The sequence below is a fragment of the Alligator sinensis genome, unplaced genomic scaffold (genome assembly GCF_000455745.1).
Source record: "Alligator sinensis unplaced genomic scaffold, ASM45574v1 scaffold161_1, whole genome shotgun sequence".
Classification (NCBI taxonomy): domain Eukaryota; kingdom Metazoa; phylum Chordata; order Crocodylia; family Alligatoridae; genus Alligator; species Alligator sinensis.
Window position 1 is genome coordinate 2,617,378 of NW_005841974.1, and position 11,877 is coordinate 2,629,254.

Consider the following 11,877-nt stretch of genomic DNA (forward strand, 5'->3'; position numbering starts at 1 on the left):
GGATTGGTCGATACCGCCAGGTGGAGATGTTATGAAGCGTTGGTCAATGCCAATCCTGCTCTGGGATAATGATGGGTAGCGCTTGTAGCACTTGTTCTTTAAGGTCAAGCACTTTAATCCCCGGGATTCCTAGAATGTTGATGCCCCCGAGCACAGCCTCTAGAGCGTATCGATGACCTTGGACTAAGAATTTGACTTTTGTTGTGACTGCAATAGCATTAAGTCCTTGTACCTTAATCGTTTTGGTGGTTTTCTGGTGGGGTATCATTGAGGTAATTACATTAACTTGAGCTCCAGTATCGAGGAGGAAGAGTACTCATTGTTGGTCATCTGGATCAGCAGGGTCATAGACAGTAAGTTCGGCGTAAGGACGAGGGTCAGTGGGGTCAGGTTTGAGTTGGAGAAGGCCGCCGGCAGAGCTGACGGCCATTACTCGTTTTTTGGTTGGTCCTTGAACTTGTATCCTAATGCTTCGGTCCGACCGTGTTGGCTCTTATCCCCCAAAATACGCAGTTGAGGTTTCGTGAGTCCGGAATGACTGAGAAGGAACCCGAACATGTTCTTTTCCTCTAATGTTCTTTGTGGTGACCACCATAGCTCTCGCCGGGGGTTAAATTCTTGACATCTTGGTCTCGGTGCTTCGACTGGGTACGCCGAAGATCGGTCTTTTACATCATTAAAAGTTCCTTCACTTTGTTTCATGAGCGCCTGCAGTCGTGGGAGATGGCCCAAGAGATTTCCTACTGGCTGACCCGCCATCGGGTTCAGAAAGAGTCGGAGCGTAACAGCATTTGTCCCTCCATATACCTCTACACAGGCGTCTATAGTTTCCAGAGGCGTTGGAATTGCTCCGGGGTCTGATAGGTGGCGATGAGCCCATCTCTCCTTGCGTTGGGTTGCTGTTAGCTCCATTGGATTTGCTCTTGAGCTCCATGAAAGATATGACACTCCAACTATGGCCAAGAGGAGTTGTTCCGCAGTGGCCTTCTGTGGGCGACCCTCATGCCAGGTATGAAATTTGTGGGTTACCTGTCCCACTACAAGCGCCGGGAGCGGGATGGGCCAGTGGGCACTGTCCGTGACCATGTTCAAATCGGTAGCACGCCCTCCGCTCCATGCTGCTTGTCAGGTCAGGGCACTCGCTTCTTCCCTATCCAGAATGTCAGATTCCACTATTAATCTTCCTAACCACATGGCCAAGGTTTCTTCCGGTTTTATTTTGGATTCTTTGCAAAGCTCTTGTATCTCTGGTTGGGTGCGTGTGCGCGAGATAACCGTGGTACGCGTAGTACCTTCTTCATCCGCAATATGTTTCATCACAGCTATCAGGTGAGCTGCAGCAGAGAGAGGGTTAAATTCTTCATCTGGGAGCCTTGGGTACATCCCTCCTCCCATTGCCCCCTCCCCGTGGCAAGGAGTGGGGGTCGTTGGGAATGACGTCACCTCAGGGGGTGGAGTCGCTAGGCGGATCCCCGCCAGGTCTTCTGAAACTCTGCCCCTCTTTTGCGGGTTCCCCGGATGGCTCACGCTTCTTTCAGTGCCACTTTCTGCTAGCAGCATCATGCGGCTGGCACTGTTAATGAACGCTGCTCCGGAGCCCTTTGCTGTCCGCTCCAGCGACTCCTTACCCACCATATGCATCTGAGCCTTCAAGTTCGCGTACTCCCTTAGTAGGCCCGTTACTGCACGGAACAGCACATTTATCATCTTTCCCTTCTTCCATTTAGTTAGACCCCACTTCAGCTTGTGACGGCCCTTAGTTTCTAAATCCTCCCGTAGCTGAACGAGGAGCTCATGGCCCCGTGACTCAGGCACCAAGTCCAGACAGTTGAACCAGTCCGTGGGGGTGGGTTCCCCCCCTTCCTTTAAGTATCGGGTGCATTGAGCAAACTCCTGAGCGGGGGTCAAATGTTTCCTCCGGGGGTCGATAGCAGACCCGGTTGCTCCCCATTATACACCTGAACTCCCAAAGGGATAGCTTTGTTCTCCACTCTTTTATGACCGCTGCTTCTTTTTTTATGGAGAAGTAGCCGTCAATATTTTGTTCATCCCCTTCTAACGCCTGGTGGTAGGTGATATGCGCCCATATATCATTTACATTTTCCACGCGGCGGATCCCGGTGCGCCAAGGGCAGCACCCAATTAGGTTCGTCTTCATCACCGTGCCCTTAGATCCCATCCTCGTCGCCATGTCTCAGACGGCCGGAGCCGACTTGAGGTGATCTACAAATCGCTCGGCCGTTGGGCGGGCTGGTGAATGGAGAGGCAGACAAAACGTATTGCTTGCAAAAAAGGCTTTACTTACGCCGCTAGTAGCCGCGACGCAGGTGGTCTGATCGCTTAAATAATTACACGAGTTGCTCCAGCTGGCAAAAACCCGGGCCAGCGAATCCGTAAACGAACCAGGCATGCAGGAAAAGGGGTACGTCGAGGGATAGCGTTCGGCGACGGGAAGAAAAATCGATAGTTGATTGGGCTATCGATTCGCTCTGCCACGAGTCAGGAATTCTCTTAAGTCACTCTGCAGCGTGCTCAAAGTTCTCCGACTTGGGCGGAAGTCGCACAGAATTTTATACAGCTGACAAGCCAGTCGCTAGCCGCCACGTAGGAATAATTTAGAATCGGCCAATGATAGGACACAAATTTGCATACAAATGGTGGGAACTCTCTTGCACCGGAGTTTTCTATTGCAACAGAAAACTTTTGCTGTGCACAGAGACTCTCATGTGGCGGGAAAATTTCATCGTGCCAAGACACTTAAAATCATTGGGTTATGACAGTGGTGATGACACATGAACATTTATAATATTGTAGTGTCTTGAGAACCCCGTGTGATGGCCTCTGCACAATCCTACATGAAAAAATGGGCATAAAGAACCCACCTGCTCTGTGCAATGGTCCCAGGGCAAAGCCATTTCAGTCAACCCCACCCCTATCCCACACAGTTTGCGGGGGTGGATACACCAACCATGGCAGGTCACTGATGCTGATCAGATGTGATGCATCTTGCATCCTTAGCAGCCTTGGCTGTGACAGAGCTGTCCCATTACAAGGCAGCCCCAAAGCCCTCTAATTGGATCTATGGAGGCAGTTAAAAAGCCAGGTGCAGCTGTCACCCAGGTGAGTAAATTGCCCTTTTCTGTCTTTGACTTTTGTGCTCAGCAAATGCACCTTCTCCCTCTGCCCACCTCTATCTGCCCATTTCCTGCCTTCCTCAACTGTCATCTCTCCAGGTGCGTTTGATGACATAATGTGTTTCACCATTTACCATTACCCTTCCTTTCTCCTGGTTCTGGGTCAGAAAATCCAAGCCGCTTTCAGCAGGCTCCTGGGAGCAGGGCAACTCCTCAGTGCTCACTGAATGAAACAAGTGACCATGCTTCATTTCCAGTACTGCCAATGGCTCTATGGTGAAAGGCAATATCCCATCTTTGGTGTCGTTTCTATAACCTGTGTATTGCAAATGGCAGTGGTTTTCAACCAGGGTCCTGCAGCATCTTAGGGTGCTGTGAGATCATTTTAAAGGTACCATAGGGTGCCACTAAATATTAGCACTGTTAGATATGCAAACAGCTACTCGTGATTCACAAGAAAACCCCAGAGATTTCAAATAGTTTCAAAAACATCCTGAGCTGTTGTAGTCTTTCTAGGTTCTTTGCAACAGAAGAATTGCTCTGTTATTTTTCTGTAGTTTCACCCATTTCTATTTTTCCAAGAAATAGGTGAAAGCTAAGAGTTGGTATTTTCTGAGGGGGACCTTGAATCTAAAAATGTTGAGAACTACTGGTCCTTTACAAAGCATTGCCTGCAGTCTCTGCCTAGTGAGCAGAGCTGGCCTTGATGCACATCTCTAGCCTCACCTTTGAGGGTGGCTACACCTTGGGAACAGAAACTAGCAATGATTGAGAGGTGTTCTGGTGCCTGGAAAAGCAAAACTCTTCTTCTTTCTTTAAAACCATGATAGGACTATGTTACTCTTGCTTAAACTAGAAACGCATGATTAAAAACACCTGGAATCCTTTAGATGGGCACCAGGTAAGCAGAAAAGCCTGGCTTAAAAACTTGTCCTTTCCCTCAAAATTTCTGAGAGGCATGGCCACAGTTTCACTGCAGGCAGGGGAGTCGAGGGGAAAAGCAGAGGAAGCTGGAACAGGACCACACTTTTCTTTCTGGGGAGGTATCCCAAGCCCCTTAAAATCTTGCTCCTGCAATGAATGTCAGAGGGAGTGTCAGCACATACCATCTCTGGAGAAGAGGCAGGGGCTCCAGTTGGCTTGGGCAGGACAAACAGGACTGGACAAAGCCTCAAGGGTGGGAACAAGGGAACAATCCCACCCTAGTCCCTGGATATGGATGCAGAGAACTTGCTGTCAGTCCCTGACATCCTTAGTTGTGGGACTGATGCTGCTCTGTGGTAGGGCTCTTCCCTGTCACGGTGACAATGTGGCTGTTCACAAAACCTAAGACCACCAAGGGAGCTTGGATTTCGGTCAATCCTACAGGGTCCCAGGTCATATTGAGCCCAGACAGCCCCTGGGCCTGGCACTGCTTCCTCTGTAACATTTAATTCCCTTGAATCGTAGGCCTTTGCAGCCCGTCAGCCCCAACTGCTCAAATTCATACCTTCTTGGATCTGTGATAGGAATCCCTTTCTCCTGTGACAAGTTAGGGAGCATACGCATTCCCACACCTTTTTGCACTAGTATCCTATGAGCACTGAGCCCAGAGGGCCTCATTATTAGCTTCTGGCCCAACTCGTTCCCCCTTCTTCCTCCAGTTTCTGTCACTCTTCATCTTGCTCACCACAGTGACCATTTTTGGTGCTTAACTTGCACTTGTTTTTCCTGCCTCTGTCTGCTTGACAGCCCCACATGTCTTTGCATTCTCCACAGCAGCACAGGTTGTGCTTCTCTGTGCTAGGACTTGGTCAAAGCTTCAAGTTAGAGCACGTTTTTAAGATTCAGGTGTCAGTGTAGGAAATGCTGCTGAGTCCCTGTGGCCCACCAACCTTTGTGGTGGCAGACAGTACAACACATGTGCAAGGGTTTAGGAATAAGGCACTTCAGAAAAATTTGAACCAAGATCAAATTTAATTATTTTAACCTGAGCTAGTTATACACTGTGCTTGTAACACCACTACAGAAAAGAAATTCTCCCTCCATCTCCCACTTTCTCTCTCCCCTCAACATATCGGACACACACAAAACACAACCTCAGATAAGATAAGCATCTTGCTTTTGAAAGGTAGAATGAAGACAAGATCTTTCCTTGAAAATACTGGTAAGTAACTGAGTACCAGTTTCTACAGCAGTGTCCCCAGCCAGCAGCTAAGGAGCCCTATGTGCAGTGCTGCAGCATTACTTTTACTTTGACAGTACTGCTATTACTGCATTTCTTCAATTCCCCAATTTGCAAAAGCTAAATCTTGGGGTGGAAAAGATGCATATTTTATGCAAGAAAATACAATACTAGATTTCAGCATGCAAATGTATGGAAGAGTAATACAAAATCCTATCTGGCAGCACACTGAGGAAGTTATGTTTTCCTTTAAGGATATATTTTTAAGCAATGATAACAGCAAAGTTACAATAAAAAGCTACGTAAAGTTATTGACTACATGGATTCTAAGACAGTTCTGCAGTATGAAAAAAGCTGTTGAGCAAAGCCACCACTCTGGTACCTCCGATTCATTTCTTTACTCCATCAATGCCCTACAACCCGTAACTCTAGGGCAGCAATTCCCAAACTCTGGCAGATTGCACACCACCAATTTAAAACGATACAACTTTAAGTACCACTAGAAAATTTTCCAGTTCTACCTTAAATACCACCACCAATTTTTTTTCATATATAAGTAATTATAATAGTTCTGTTAACGCGTACCACTGATAGGTTGTCTGCATACCACTGGAGGTACCCGTACTATAGATTGGGAACTGCTGCTCTAGAGTCTTGTCATATTTTGGAAGCCGCTGTAGGTGAACGGAGGAAAATTTGGTAAACAGGAGGCAGTTTTGGACAAGCATGCTATGGGATTGACTTCGCATGAACCGAAGTCCTGCTCACTCGTAAAAAAGACACCGTCAGGTGAATATATGGAGGGATCTTCATCATAATAGTTGTAGGGTCTCAGAAAAAAGCCAACTGTATTCCCCACTGTCACAGTGTTGGGCACATCCTCAGCATGTGGGATGTGAAGGAAACCAATTGTTATCCATGCAACCAGGTCCTGGGGAAGGAAACAGAGTCAAGCAATTTAATTAACTCAGGAAAACATCCAGTTAGAAGCACACACTAGGAAAGACCAGGTAAAGCTACTGTGAAAAAACCTGTGCCTAGTCCTGAATTTGTGAATGCCATGTGCTGGGTTCCTGCACTACAAGGCTGGCTCAGACAGTGGAAAACATTTATTGAAGATTTTCCTTAAACTTTTCCCTTGGAGGAAATTTTGGGTTGCTTCAATGAGTTCTGCCTCACCCCATACACAACCTGTCATGAGCAACAGCCACCACAGTGAAAGGCAGGAGGCACAGGTCAGGAGGAGGGAAAGCACAGAGTTGCTTTTTCATTCTCCGAGATTATACTACTATTGCAAAAAACCATGTCCCTATTAGGAAATGATCCCTGAGATTATCATACTATTGCAAAAAACCATGTCCCTATTAGGTTTCATTCCCTGAGATTATACTACTGTTGCAAAAAACCATGTCCCTATTAGGAAATGATCCCTGAGATTATACTACTGTTGCAAAAAACCATGTCCCTATTAGGAAATGATCCCTGAGCCAGTAAGTCAGGTTTTGCAGGTATTCGTCCTGTGACCCAGCTGGTTCATGCCAATGATAAAACTCAGTCCACTGTAATACATAGCTGCAGAACAGAGAGAGAGAGGCTGGTTTACCTCATTTATGATGGTTTCATTATTTATGAAGTCAGCAAAGGCCACAGTGGGTGTCCAGGGGTCATTCTGGTTGTAGATGCTACTGCTGGTTGGTTCATCTTCTTTCCGTTTAGTGACGGCCAGTTTGTACCTAAAGGGCAAAGAGGAGGACAGAAACACTCACGCTTTTCATGATTTGCCAAATCCAGCAGCTGCACAGGGCACAAGGCTGCCACCTGCTCCATGATGTGGAGGACTGTAGTATGCCCATGATATTCTATCAGGTTGCAGTCACTATAAGTAACAAAATGTGAATCTGGGACACAGCCTGTAAAAGATTTTCCACTGGTGATCAAAAAGGGATGCTCTTCCATTTGTATCCCCTCCCCAGTACTAAGGGCAATGGTATTTGTGGGACTATAGCAGCTCAGAATTCAGATGAAATGCTCTGACTTGGGCTCTTGTGGCGATGTGGAATAGGTTCTTCAAGGGAAGGGATGGAAACAGCATCACCCATGGTGTTAATAATTAGGCTGAGCTAAATACCTGTAACAGGGGGCCACTAACCCCTTTTACTGGAAGTAAGTGCAGCGCTACGGGGGCAGGTTATAGGATACAGCATGTAGGGAGACAAGCTATACAGCAGTGAGCCTGTTAGCAAGTGATCATGAAGAGGAAATGTAATGCTCTTTTATTATATCATGCAAGAGCTCTTGTTCATATCCACTCTAGTATACCTGAGCCATGTAGCCACTAGGGAGGCCACCCACAGAAGTCTTAGGCATGGACATGAGCTAGATATTAACATATAGAAAAAAAGACACCTACCTCCCCCAGCTGATGGCTCTCTCCATTGTGCTTGTTTCTGGCAGATGGTCCCCAGGAAAGCTAATAATCTGGAACCTGTAACCTTGCTCCTGGCCCCACTTATTTTCACTGTTGGCAGCAAAATAGATGTATCTGGGCATCTTTGAGTCCAGACGGAATGCAGCCTTGTCCTCCTTGTCCAGGACTTTCTTGATGAGCCGTGGGCGCTCTATATGGTGCTCTGGGCTCCAAGGAACCTGCACAGTCTCAAATGCCATGTCATGGGTTACCAGAGAATTTTTTGTCCCTACAAAACACAGGCAAAACCACTGATAAATCACTTCCTGGGCCCTCATATCCCACTTCTAGACTGCATATGCTCAATAAGTTTTAGCTTATTTTCATCATCATTTCTGCATTACAGACTCTGAACAGCGTGGTGTCTGCATGGTACTGTAGGGCCTGCTGGAACACAGGTTAGTGCAAGCATTGATTAGCACATATACTCCTCACACAAAGGCTTTGCTAAGGGATTGGCCAGAATAGGTCTCACCAGTGACTGATATATGAACTGCTTAAACAAACTCAAGCTGGAATATGCATGTAAGAGGCTGGTACAAGATAACAGAGAACCATACAGGAGGTATAGTGATGCCAGGAAGGGGAGTCAGATGCATCGAGCGCAGGACCGCATGGTACTTGTATGATAAAGAAAGAACAGGAGCATGTAGATCAGGATGCACAACAGGCACAGGACAGCTTGAGATAACAAGGGAATACAGTATACAGCTTCCTTGAGTCAACATGCTTTGCCTAGTAATGTGGAATGGTGTATATGAAAGAGGAACTGGGAAACTTGGAACTTTAAATTGGCATGGAGGATGGATTTATGCTGATGCCTTGTTTCAGGCAAGCAAGAGCTGGGGGGGAATACCATGCCTAAAGACAATAAGCATTTCTGAGCCTCACCACCACCAAGCCTGCAGTCTTTTTTTGTGCAGGCTGTGCTCTTTGTGCACTGGAGTCAGAGATGAGCAACACACATGACAAATACAACATTTACACTTCTGTAGCTACAGGCCCAGTGCTCCAGTGCCACAGGGCCCTATTAAGTCCTCCCTAGCTCTTTGTCTCAGCAATCAGTGTCGCTGTGATTTGTGGGTGAACTTGTAATTTGTCACCTACAACCACGCAGATGGTTAAGTGGGTCTGAAGCCTTGGTACTAGCCTCCAGCCAAAGAATGAGTTATCCCCAGATGAGAACACTGTACTCTGGCTAATGTACATGACCCACCACATGTCAAACATACAAGTTTTCCTCGTCAACCATGGTTTTGAGTATCCACACTTAATATTCTATATACCATTTCAGCTACCACAGTATACAGTTTTGAGTAAGTAGTTTTCTGTGGCTGCGCATCAGCCCACCACCTGGCATTTTTCCCATAAGCCTTTTGTCTTACCAACCATGGTTTTGCCAACCACAGGAACTTTCAGGAACCTAAGCCCAGCAGTTGGCAAGGGAAACCTGTCGTTCTGCTCAATCTGCAGTTATCTAGCAGAGCAGGGGAACCAGAAAAGTGTCAGGAAAAGCCAAGAATTTGAGAGCAGAAGTATGTCACAAGACTCCAATCAATTCAAGGTCTTTCAGCAAGCAAGTCTTAACCAGTAAGAGAAGATGAATCAGCAGAAAAGGTGTGCAAGAGACTGGGTAAACACAAAGACAAACCAGTGAGAAAGGATTTTTGGCAGAGACACCAGAAGGTTGGTCCTAGGACAGTTAGACATGATGGTGTTAAATCACTACCAAATATCACAGTTTACCCATCTGTGAGGTTTGCCTCCAGCACCAGTTCACACCCCTAGGCTTGGCTCAGCATCCCCCATGAAGGAATGAAGCAAGATAGCATGAAGGAACTATGATGATAATCATATCCAAGAGGCTGTGAGACATCCTGAGGTACTGGCTACCCATGGAGCAGACAGGGCAGATGCCTTCAAACCCTCATTCTTGGCACTACAGTGACCGCTTAGTGGCAAAACCCCATAGTGTGTAGGTGTATTATATGTAAAAGAACACTGAACCTCCCTGTCTGTGCATGTGCAGCTGCCTCCATAGAAAAAACCCAGTGTAAGGGATGGGCAGTAATTTTCCAGCTCTTTCCAGTTAGATCAATCACTGTTGGTTCAAAACTAGAAAGGAAACAGCCAAGAGTTAAGGTGAAAATGCCAGGATTTTGGAATCAAGAGTTCTAGTTTTTTGTATGTCTTTTTGTCTCAGACCAACACGGCTACAAAGTTCACCGAGGAATAAGTTGGGAAACTTCAAAGTGGGACAATTTTTGCCTGAAAGTTTAATAAATGAATGACATTTCCCAAGTGGTTCCTTCTGAAAGCACAGAAACACTGGAGATTAGAGCCATTGTTAGAATCCCCATGTTCTGCCAACACAGCCAAGTAAAAAAAATCTTTCCAAGGCTCTTCCATGTATATTGGATTGCAAATTTTAACAAAAAGGAATTGCCATTTCTTTCTGCCTCGAAATCTGCAAAACTCAATCGTTTCACTCTTCATGACAAGAGCCCAACAACATCAAATCTTATAGGAAGAGAGACCTACCGCCAATATCTAGGTCCACCTTAAAATGCAGGGCATGATTATGCATGGTCCCGAGGGTGTGCTCCTGAACCCTACTTCCAAATTCAGTACCATCACCAAAGAAAAAGGAGGAACTTATGTATCCAGTGGCTTGGACTTTGACTTCAACAGCTCCACTCTGGTGGAATATAAAGTTCCAAATATAGTCATAGTTTTCAAGAGTTGAAATTGTCCTAAACACCAGAACTGAGCTGGCCAGGCCCCCATAGTTCATCTTGCTATAATGGCGTCTAACAGGGATTTCAGAATTCTCCTCAAAAATGCAGATGGAGTTTTCACGCTTCTCAGGCATGAAGGAATCAATTAAGTAGTAGCTATCCAAATACGTTGCTAAGTAGGGGCAATCAACCCCTGGGACAAGCGAGAATGCAAATTTTCCAATGCCATAGCTTGCATCCAGGTATCTGGCGGACATCGCCCCTGGACTATTGGAGCTGTAAATTGCAGAGGCTTCCTGGAGGCCGAGTTCATAGGCAATCCTCTCACCCTTAAACCTAATGTCAAAGAGTCGTGGCCCTGTATGCACATCCATTCCAAAGGCAAAGCTCCAGGCCTGGAAGACAACTTGGTTGCTTCTGATGCTATAGCGAGGCCCACGAGGCTCATACTGCAAGGGCCCCGGATTCTGGTGGGGCACTCTAGGCTTCAGGGAGGAGTATCCCCCATCAGGTGGGGGTTTTTTTCACTTTGTCCACCTTCACATGGCCCTGCTTGAACTCACTCTCCAGCTGCACCATCCCCTCGAAGTATTGGCCATTATAGAATACTTTCAATACCTTCCACTGGGAGATATTCAGGCTGCTGTGATCAACCAGTACCTCCAGCCCCATAGGATGCACATAAAAGCCAGTCACAGCCTGAAAGTGAAGAATCCAGGTTTTGCGATCTCCAGACTGAAATCCTCGAGGGGCCACATTGAGAGATGCCAGGTTAGTCCCATTGTAATCAAATACCTGACTCATGAAGTTTGGTGCTTTGGGGAATTCCCTGCTCCGTAAAAAAGCATCGATCTGGTCATACTCATTTTGTAGAATCAGTCTGCCATAATATGGTAGCTTCCTTCCATACTTCAGCACTGTGATGTCCCTGTGATATGTTGGCTTTGGCAGAGGGCCCACCAGATATTCTGTAACATTTGGCATTGGCTGATTTCCAAAGAAAATAACAGCTAGTGCCTGCCGTGGGGGGCGAACTCCCCCTCGATCCAAGAACCGCAGTACCTCTGCCTTGGTGGGGAGCTGCATGCTGATGTAGTAAATGCAGTTGTCGGAGGGATTTGCACGAGAGGCATCTACCAGTGGCACTCCAAGGTTTTCCCGCAGATACTTCACCACTCGCACCATTTCTCCTGGGGTAAGATCAGCAAACACCAGGTTGTGGTCATTGTGGACTCTGTGTCCTGTCTCCTGGATATGCTGGGGCCTGGTACCACAGGTGGCTGGTCTCCATTCTTTACCCAGCAACAAACAAATTAGAATAAAACTTATTGCTGCGGATAAGGCTAAGAAAATGTAGGCAATTTTCAAATTCAT

General features: G+C 46.6%; 1 protein-coding gene across 1 annotated transcript; it reads right to left on the reverse strand.

Annotated features, from left to right (window-relative positions):
• Positions 1-5,071: 5,071 nt before the first annotated feature.
• LOC102370307 (membrane primary amine oxidase-like) lies at positions 5,072-11,877 on the reverse strand. The gene is given in 5 exon segments (XM_025200707.1): positions 5,072-6,229; positions 6,902-7,031; positions 7,709-7,994; positions 10,307-11,012; positions 11,014-11,877. Coding segments are annotated over 5 exon segments (2,271 nt in total). The 3' UTR covers positions 5,072-5,944.